We start from the raw sequence: 11231 nt of genomic DNA on the forward strand, positions 1-11231 counted from the left end.
CATTACTTGGCTTACTCTTAAAAACTAATTAAAAATTGAGAGTTTGTTTACTTGTAGTTGTCAAGCCTAAATATGATAAAAATGTACAACTGGATTTCATGTAAACTTTAAGAAGAAAACTACGTCGCGGGCCGTGATATAAGACACTCGGGCCGATTAAAAAAAATAAAAATAAAAGATCAGTTATTTTATTCTAATATGCTCATGCAATATTACAAAACATAGTTTAATCAGAGGCGGTTCCATGAATTGACGTTAGAGGGGGCGTAACTTAGGGCGCAACGTTTTGACATGCGCCCCTCCCTCATAACCTAAATGTCTTTGGTTTAAAATATTGGCAAGGGGGAATGTAGGTACTCCACCAAGAAATTTCCTACAATTCGAGTCCGAAATGTTGCATTTTGCGCGTGTTGTATTACCCTTTTCCTCCGATATTAACATATAAAGAAAACTTAAACAATTTGAGTGTATGCGCGCGCCGGGTGTCCCCCCCCCCCTCTGAATCCGCAAGTGTTAATTTAATCAAGTAAATGTAGTGCTTGTGTAGCGTTGCTTAAATAATTGGAAGCCAATTCAGAACATGTTTTGTTAGAATGTTTGAATATTTGACGAGAATCCCTTACAAATTATTTTGTGCTTCATAGGATTAGAACGAAGCAATAAATATTTTATATGCAGGCATTGTGAAGGTTGTACATATTGGTTATACACATTTATCTATGTACGATTGTTAATGTATTTGAACTTCAACAAATGACATTAACAAACGAAAACAACTGAATGATTCATACTTTGCTTTGATGGATGATAATAACCACAGAAGGTGAATGCAAATATCAGCAACTGAATAAAGGAGCAATGCCAGTTTAATTATGAGGTTTTAAAATAATCTAACGCTTGTCATACTGCGGCTCAAGTGAATGTCGTTGTCAAGTCGATGCTTTGTTGAAGATTCCCATATTCACCTTTGCGTTCCTCACATGGACACCCGTGCCGGACCAGAATGAAATGCCATTAAGTGTTATCTAATACATATGTTAACATTTGTTGAACAAGGCAACAATGCGTATCAACGTTTTTGCTTTTTTCCAAATAGTGATTTTCATTCGAAAAGTAAGTGGGATTTGTCAAAGACTAGGACCTACTGAACCACGCCCCGAAAACCAACATGTTTGTTTACATGGATTTGGCTATTTTACATTCAAATCACCTAAGCTGGAAATATGCGAGGTCCAATGTCTGAGAAACAAACAATGCAAGTCGGTCAATTTTCACCAGACGAAGGAAAAATGTGAACTTAACACCGAATCGGAGCTTACCGTGAATCGGAGCAACTTCAAAACATTCCAAGAAGTTGTCTACGTCGACGCTATGGAGATGGGAGATATAAAGGTTTGGACCATTAGGATTACCTCGGCCATATTCCATCGAAAACAAACTCGAATGTATTCCGGTACATCACTAAAGTAGTTCGTAAAAAATGAATATAAGTATTAATAGATTTATCGTTTTTCTATTATTATTGCATAAATAGATTGCCAGGGAAGTGTATTTGTTGCAAAAATAATTTTAATTCCCAAGATTACAGTCATTAAGCTTAACTGCTATAATTGAAATTACTGCGCGATCTACTTGCAGCGTAGTTTAAATGTAAAGATTTTTCTGAAATTGTAAACCGTCCATATACATCCGAAGTTGTTTTCGATTAAAAATGGTCGAGGAGTTACGAATGAGGTAAGGAAGTGTCATATTTGACAGTTGGACTACATCCATGTCGAACACATTGTTTGAGGTCTTCGATGTGCGAGGTTTGATCCAGAATTATGTAAACCTCCAAATGTGTTCTTATTTGCTCAACGTGTTCTGGTGGTTTGTGGAAAACATTTATTTTGTGGTTTTCTTTTCCAACTGTTAAACCTGCAAATTAAAGCACTTACACTTCTTTTGCGGGACAAATATATTGGCTGTTATCTACCATGTCGCGGAACGCCATATAGAACGTTTGATGTTCAACCACATCGACAACATAAAATATACACACTTAAAATGCTCCCATAGGTTGTATAAATATGTTTAATAGCTATATTTTGATTGCCTGCTGAAGAGGTTATTGTGCAAATGCATAAAAACTACATTTTTGCAAGACATGACCAAATGTATGATATCAACATGTGAGTTCCTGTTCCAGGGGTACCTGGGCAGCTGTATGGACCACACCTGTCCTGCTGGGACAATCTGTGTGTCGGCACCAAGTGGTACCATGGCACGATACTCCTGTCTACAACAGGATAACTGTAGTATTGCCATGTTCTGCCCTGCAACATCCGACATATGTGAGTCTACAATTTAGCAGCTTAGTTATGGTTATAAAAACACCGTGTCCAAGTTTGGAAGGGAACTACCAGTGAGGTATTATTAACAAACATATGTAGTTATCCCCATATTTCATGACCTCATCAAAAACTTTATCTTAAACCCGCTGGTCACTTGACGCTAAAAAAGGCACATACGAGGACAAGATACTACATGGTGTCTCTCTCATATGTAATGGGTTGATTAAACTCTGTACTTCTTAGGCGACTGTAAATTAATGGCTTGATTTCATCCCCGCCTACCCCCTCTTTTATACTTCTTAGGCGACTGTAACTTAATGGCTTGCTTTCATCCCCGCCTACCCCCTCTTTTATACTTCTTAGGCGACTGTAACTTAATGGCTTGATTTCATCCCCGCCTACCCCCTCTTTTATACTTCTTAGGCGACTGTAACTTAATGGCTTGCTTTCATCCCCGCCTACCCCCTCTTTTATACTTCTTAGGCGACTGTAACTTAATGGCTTGATTTCATCCCCGCCTACCCCCTCTTTTATACTTCTTAGGCGACTGTAACTTAATGGCTTGATTTCATCCCCGCCTACCCCCTCTTTTATACTTCTTAGGCGACTGTAACTTAATGGCTTGATTTCATCCCCGCCTACCCCCTCTTTTATACTTCTTAGGCGACTGTAACTTAATGGCTTGATTTCATGCCCGCCTAGCCCCTCTTTTATACTTCTTAGGCGACTGTAACTTAACGGCTTGATTTCATGCCCGCCTACCCCCTCTGTTATACGCCGCCCTTAAATGTTATTTACTCAGATAAAAGTGTTGAACTAAGGTATGTGATATTGTATCGGTGCGGTACTGTCCTACGGTGTCGTTGCAAAACATTCGCACATAAAAAGATTTGTTACGATCATGTTCGTGATTCGTATAGAAACACATGTGTATGGAAGAAATATTCAACAGTTAACAGTCATTTAAGAAAGAAAAAAATGTCACCCCGCCCCATTTACAAAAATGAATGAAAATCTAGCAATAAAATTGTATTGGCCTTATAGTTAACTAATTAATGTGTTTTGTTTCAACAGGTGTCTGTCCAATGTACCTAGTGAACGGACAAGAGCCTGTATCTAATGCCCAAATTACAGCCTCGTCTTTTTTTGCGTCTTCATATGTCCCTTCAAATGCCAGACTAAATGCCGTAACGACTGAAACGAAATGTGGGGGATGGGCTGCAATAAACAATGACGAACATCAATACATACAGGTATATTATCATGTTCTCAGGATTATTTCCTTTCCGTAAAAGCAATCAAAGCAAGTACAGCATCAATTTAAAATTTCGGAAGCTAAACATGTACTCATGCTTTAGATATTATATATATATACACCCATTCGGCAAATCAATAATGGATATGTACCGGTTTATCGTCGATAAGTCTTACTATATGTAATTGTTGACGAATAATGTTTTATAACGCACTTAATCAATGAACAGCAATCTTATTTATTGACACCCTGTAGTTTTCGACGTTTAAACACACTCACTCTAATCCAACCAATCGGCATTTGCAATGTCATTGCTCCATTTGACATATACATGATGTCTATTATCATCAGAAGTATCTATACAACTTCAAAAACACGATTGCGTGGAGATAAATTGACTTTTGACGAACATCCAATTGAAATACGAAACTGTTCTTGCTCTGACCAAGAAAAAAATATATGTAGTGTCTCTCATGTCCATATCATTTAAACGTAAACGAATCTCTGCATCCCATACCGAACTTGTAAGTCGAACCCCTCTTCTATTATTTGTGTGTCAAACTCCTCTTTAAACTTTTGTGCGTTGTTCTCCTCTTCCGTCATTTATGCCTCGAATTCCTCTTCTACCGTTTGGTGTCGAGCACCAGTGTTACCTTTTGTGAATCGAATGTTGGCTCTAACATTTGTGTGTCGAATCCCTCTTCCACCTTTTGTGCGTCGACCTCCTATTCCATCAATTGTGTGTCGAACTCCTCTTCAACCATTTGTGTACCTAAATCCTCATTAAACCATTATAATGGCGGTCTCTTTTACTAATATGTGTGTGTCTTACGCCTCTTATATTATTTGTGTGTCGAACTGCTCATGCATCAATTGTGTGTCGATCTCCTCTTATATCAGTTGTATGTCAAACTCCTTTCCCACCATTTATATGTCGAACTCCACTATTACCGTGTGTATGTCGAGCTCTCCTTACATCATTTGTGTGTCGAACTCCTCTTCCACGATTGGTGTGACGAGCTCCTCTTCCAACATCTGTGTGTCAAACTCTTCTTTCACGATTTGTACGTCGAACTCCACTGTTACCTTTTGTGTGTCAAACTCTTGTTCCGCTATTTGTGCGTCGAATTACTCTTCTTCCATTTGTGTGTTGAACTCCTTTTCAAACAATTGAGTGTCGAACTCCTTTCCACCATTTGTGTGTCGAGCTTCTCTTCCACCATTTGTGTGTCGAACTCCTCTTCCACCATTTGTGTGTCGAACTCCTCTTCCATTATTTATGTGTCGAACCCTGTTTTTTACCATTTGTGTGTCGACCTCCGCTGCCGTCATTTGTGTGTCGACCTCCGCTTTTTGCCATTTGTGTGTCGACCTCCTCTGTCACCATTTGATTGTCGAACCCCTCTTCAATTCTTTTTGTGTCAAACTCCTCTCCATCATTTGATTGTCGAACTCGTCTTCAACCATTTGTGTGTCGAGCCCCTCTTCCAACATTTGTATGTCGAACTCCTCTTCCAACAATTGAGTGTCGAACTCCTCTTCCATTATTTGAATGTCGAACTCCTCTTCCATTATTTGTGTTACAAACTCCTCTTGTACCATTTGTATGTCGAACTCCTCTTATACCATTTGTGTGTCGAACTCCTCTTATACCATTTGTGTGTCGAACTCCTCTTATACCATTTGTGTGTCGAACTCCTCTTCCGTTATTTGTGTGCCGAACTCCTCTTCCATTATTTATGTTACAAACTCCTCTTATACAATTTGAGTGTCGAACTCCTCCTTCATTTTTGGTGTGTTGATCCCCTCTTATACCATTTGTATGTAGAACTCCTCTTCGAACATTTGGGGTGGAACTCCTCTTCCAAAATTTGGTGTCGAATTCCTCTTACAACATTTGGTGTCGAACCCCTCTCCCAACATTTGGTGTCGAACTCCTCTCCCAACATTTGGTGTCGAACTAGTCTTACAACATTTGGTGTCGAGCTCCTCTCCCAACATTTGGTGTCGAACTCCTCTTCAAACATTTGGGGTCGAACTCCTCTTCCAACACTGGTGTCGAACTCCTGTTCGAACAATTGGGGTGAAACTCCTCTTCAAACATTTGGGGTGGAACTCCTCTTCGAACATTTGGGGTCGAACTCCTCTTCGAACATTTGGGGTGGAACTCCTCTTCCAACATTTGGTGTCGAACTCCCCTTCGAACATTTGGTGTCGAACTCCCCTTCGAACATTTGGTGTCGAACTCCTCTTCGAACAATTGGGGTGGAACTCCTCTTCAAACATTTGGGGTGGAACTCCTCTTCGAACATTGTGGGTTGAAGTTCTCTTCCAACATTTGGTGTCGAACTCCTCTTCGAACATTTAGGATGGAACTCCTCTTCAAACATTTGGGGTGGAACTCCTCTTCCAACATTTTGGGTGGAACTCCTCTTCCAACATTTGGTGTCGAACTCCTCTTACAACATCAGGGGTCAAACTCCTCTTCCAACATTTGGTGTCGAACTCCCCTTCCAACATTTGATGTCGAACTCCCCTTCCAACATTTGGTGTCGACCTCCTCTTCAAACATTTGGTGTCGAACTCCCCTTCCAACATTTGGTGTCGAACTCCTCTTCAAACATTTGGTGTCGAACTCCTCTTCCAACATTTGGTGTCGAACTCCTCTTCGAACAATTGGGGTGGAACTTCTCTTCAAACATTTGGTGTCGAACTCCTCTTTCAACATTTGGTGTTGACCTCCTCTTACAATATTTGGTTTTGACCTCCTCTTCAAACATTTGGTGTCGAACTCCTCTTCAAAAATTTGGTGTCGAACTCCTCTTCCAACATTTGGTGTCGAACTCCCCTTTCAACATTTGGTGTTGACCTCCTCTTACAATATTTGGTGTTGACCTCCTCTTCAAACATTTGGTGTCGAACTCCTCTTCCAACATTTGGTGTCGAACTCCTCTACCAACATTTGGTGTCGAACTCCTCTACCAACATTTGGTGTCGAACTCCTCTTCGAACAATTGGGGTGGAACTCCTCTTTAAACATTTGGTGTCGAACTCCCCTTTCAACATTTGGTGTCGAACTGCTCTTCAAACATTTGGTGTCGAACTCCCCTTCCGACATTTGGTGTCGAACTCCTCTTCAAACATTTGGTGTCGAACCCTTCTTCCAACATTTGGTGTCGAACTCCCCTTCCAACATTTGGTGTCGAACTCCTCTTCAAACATTTGGTGTCGAACTCCTCTTCAAACATTTGGTGTCGGACTCCCCTTCCAACATTTGGTGTCGAACTCCTCTTCAAACATTTGGTGTCGAACTCCTCTTCAAACAATTGGGGTGGAACTCCTCTTCAAACATTTGGTGTCGAACTCCTCTTCAAACATTTGGTGTCGAACTCCTCTTCAAACATTTGGTGTCGAACTCCTCTTCGAACAATTGGGGTGGAACTCCTCTTCCAACATTTGGTGTCGAACTCCTCTTTCAACATTTGGTGTTGACCTCCTCTTACAATATTTGGTGTTGACGTCCTCTTCAAACATTTGGTGTCGAACTCCTCTTCAAACATTTGGTGTCGAACTCCTCTTCCAACATTTGGTGTCGAACTCCTCTTACAATATTTGGTGTCGAACTCCTCTTACAACATTTGGTGTCGAACTCCTCTTACAATATTTGGTGTTGACCTCCTCTTACAATATTTATATGCGTAATGTGCTGTAGACGTTGAATGAAGGAGTTTGTTCTGCGTGACTTGATCAGAATTTTGGCCTAATTATTTATTACTCCAGAATAAGTATAGTACAAAAATATACCTTTGTGAGATTCACAAAAAAAAATCAAATTATGTATTCAACTGGAACTGCAGTTTCTTCTAAAGCTTTAAAAATCTAGGCCAAAAACGAAATTGACTTGGCATAAGTTAATTTAACTTTCTGTCAAATAAATAAAGTTTGAATTATTTTTACAGACGGTCAGGTATCATGTACAGGCAAAACATTAAGAACGAATTTTGTGCATGATGTATTTCGAGAACTGATATTTCTTTGTCGTTTAATGTATTATAAATAGTGAAGCAATCTTCTTTATACCTCACTTGTATAGAATATATAATTTTGAAACCATCTTGTGTGTCGCATTACTCTTACTAAATTTGACGTTTTTACTTCGATCTTTCAAAGAAATGCTGGCATCATATGGCAATGAATAATGGTGTTGAACTGCTTCTTATTCAACTGGAATTTTTTTCAGATAGCACGCGCGTATGAACGTTAAAGATGCACTCTTACTCCCAAATAAGACTTACCACAATAAAATTAATTGTTTTAATATACCAAAAAGGATTAAAACATTTAGTAAAACAATGGTATTTATGAATGATATCGAGTTTGATTTGTTAATAAGGTGCAGAACACACGGTATTCTATCTTATGAAACGATAGTAGATTAGGGTAAATCTTTTAGCATTTACCAATCATTTAATATTTTTGTGTTTTCAGTTATTAAATATATGGTAACAATCGTGTTATTAGTAATTAACATTTTCCATGAATGCATTAGTTAGTAAGTAGTTAAAATTTATGTTTATTATACATGTTGAATGTATTAATTTTGAATAAGAGTATCACTTTTTAAAGAATGGTTGTGTGCAACATATATTCTGACCGGAGGTGGCTCTTAATTGTTGGGTATTGATCATATTGTGTCGATAGCTCAATCACATCTCTTAAGACAGAATATGGCATAAACAACTTTTAAAGTGGCATTCATTTGACAAATACAATGCGGAAGGGGCATCCGTATACTACGTACACAACGATAGTTTAGCGTCCTGAAAACATTCTAATTATACAGTTAACGTAAACGATTGCCGAATATGGTCGTTGTTTGTATAGCAACGTCTATAACATATAAGGACACATGTGTAGCCAACACAATAAAAGGCGGGGGAGGGAGGAATAATTATAAAGATACAGTCGAAATCCGATACGTCGAAATCTACTATCTCGATTTTCTGGTTATGTCTAACTTTTTTTCGGTCAAGTTATACACTTTTTGTATTTCTGTTATATCGGATGTTCGTTATCTCGAAGTGTTTCCCGAGGTCTCAACGACTTCAACATAGCGATTTTTACTGTATTTATCGTTACTTAGTATCAAGTTTTTGAAATATATCTGTCCGAAATTTGTCTGATGATACCTTCGACGAAAGTAGAAATGAACATATTTCATATCTTGTTTTGTTGAATGATTGGTATATTTACACCGTTTTCATAGGTTGAGAGCTTATCACGTGACAAATAAGAGCGAATTGATATTCACTAAGATATTAAAAAAAGGACGTTGTTAAAACAAACCCGCGTTCGTAACTGGATGTGACGTCATTACCGCTGTACGAAGTGATACAAAAAGCAATCGGAAATTGAGTTAACGTTCGTTACACGTTATTCATACTGTCTAGTCGTGAACAATATGAGTGTTATGACGATATTGATGTGTATCATGTTTTAATGACCATAATGCAATATTTTAACAGGTGCAGTTCAATGGTCTAAACAATGTGGTAGGCGTGGCCTTACAAGGTCGACACGATTACGACCAGTTTGTGACCGCGTACAAAGTCTTCTACAGTGGTGACTGCGTTGACTTTTCCACTATTTTGGACACCAATGGCAATGATATGGTAATGTCTAAATGGAATAAACCCTTTATTTCAGTATATCCTCAAGGCAAGAATAGAATTGTCAATATGAGCTAGTCTGATGCCGATGAACAATCATTTTACATGATTAAAAAAATATCGTGCCGCTGTCCGAGCTGCATTTATCCGTTTAAAATGGCGCATAATGGTTTCCCAGCTAGTAATGTGTTAATTTAAAATGTGAAAGGCACGTTATTGGTACAAATAAATAAACAGACGATTTTTTTTTATTTACTGGGATATACGTGATAGACAGACCCAGAAAAAAATCGTATTAGAAAAAAAACCCGCAAAAACTGCGAAAGATTCATGTAACATAAGTGATGCATCAGTAAATAAGATTCAATATGTTGGACACATCGATATCATTTTTATGTAAGATTTTGATTATTTTCTTTTGTCTTGCTATAAATATCATCTGGTGTTTAGTCCCTTAATGGAGATGGGACATTTTATGTCTTATAGCACATTTATCTCTGTTTTATACTAAACTATTTATTCCTGATAACAAATACGTTATCTTAAACGATTTAAATCGAGCTCAACTCTTTAAAATACCAGGCGAAAGGGTGTAGTATTGCCTGAAATTGTTCTGTCAAAGGTATAAACATAAAGAAAAACTCATTATTCATAGGTATTTAACGGAAACACGGACAAGGATACGATTGTTACATCGATGTTGCCCAGTGACGTGACCGCTCTCTGCGTCAGACTCAACCCTGTCAAGTGGAATGAACATATAAGCCTGAGGTTCGATATTCTCGGATGTCCGATAAGAAAGCTGAACTGAAAAGAAACAAGTTCATGTTGTATGCTTGCAAACCATGTATTACTTTTTTTCAATATGCTCGTTATGACATATCGATTTTACAAGAAATTTGGTATAGTGCTGTCATTCCTACTTCTACCATCGACAGATTAACCGTTCTGGTGGGAAATAAATTCCATTAGTAAAATGCTTCTTTTCACTCACTAACAGTTTTAAGGGCAACAATTACGTGTTCGGTTAATTTTCTACCACCATCAATATTAAAACATTAATCTTACATAGTTCTTAATGAAGTTGTTATTTTCTTGAAATTTAATGTAGTGTTGTCATTTTCGCTTTTACAACCGACCGATTAACCCCCATAATGATTTTGGTGAGAAGTGATTGTTATTCTAAAACTGTTGCTTGTCGCTAAACAACATTTGTTTTATAAGGCAACAATTACGTTTCATGTTATTTTCCTTTATTCTATGTTTTCCAAAATATTATAGCGTTTTATTAGTGAGATAAAATTGATACTTCACTGTGTCAAACAGTGAAATATCAATTGTATTTTTCACTGTATGAACCAAATAAAATGTCAGCCCGAAAAGGACTTGGACACAATTTCGATAATGTCATTTCCGAAATGACGTTACGTTCGAATTCAATTTTTCTAAACTACAATTTTAACTGTCGTTTTATTTCCATTTTAGGCATATAATAAAAAGAAAATATTTTTGTTTCAGTGTAAGATAGCAAGACGTTTGACAACGTTTGTTCTACGCCATTCGTGAAACATAGCCTTTGGTGCTCAAACGTTGAAATATATTGCGATCTTACACTGAAACGAACAATTATCCACTTTATCAGCATCCACATTAAGATTTTGCATCATATTACATTGGACGTCGATGTTTGTTACGTGGTTCTCATTTTCACGTAAGGGTAGTAGCTCCTGGCATAAGTTTATTTGATGCCCTTCCAACACCTGATTTGAGTTACGAGTCCTTGGTCATTAAATTACAATTTAGTAAGATTGAAGTTTGAGGAGCACAATATCACTCTTATTCCGCGTACAAACTATAAGCATGCTGTGATGTAGTGCCTGGCATAAGTTTGGTACAGCACAGCCTACTCTTTGAGCAGTGATTTGCTCTATATTGGACTTTTGAGCTTATTTCTACCACAGTAATTACTCTGAC

The 11231-nt window shown here is 38.0% G+C and overlaps 1 protein-coding gene across 1 annotated transcript; it reads left to right on the plus strand.

Annotated features, from left to right (window-relative positions):
- Nucleotides 1-1259: 1259 nt before the first annotated feature.
- Nucleotides 1260-10121, plus strand: LOC128240303 (inactive carboxypeptidase-like protein X2). The gene is made up of 5 exons (XM_052956902.1): nucleotides 1260-1392; nucleotides 2189-2333; nucleotides 3408-3586; nucleotides 9114-9260; nucleotides 9913-10121. The coding sequence occupies exons 1-5, from the start codon at nucleotides 1372-1374 to the stop codon at nucleotides 10066-10068; spliced, it is 648 nt and encodes a 215-aa protein (XP_052812862.1). The 5' UTR covers nucleotides 1260-1371; the 3' UTR covers nucleotides 10069-10121.
- The last annotated feature ends 1110 nt before the right edge of the window (nucleotides 10122-11231 follow it).

This window comes from Mya arenaria, chromosome 7, assembly GCF_026914265.1.
Source record: "Mya arenaria isolate MELC-2E11 chromosome 7, ASM2691426v1".
Lineage (NCBI taxonomy): Eukaryota > Metazoa > Mollusca > Bivalvia > Myida > Myidae > Mya > Mya arenaria.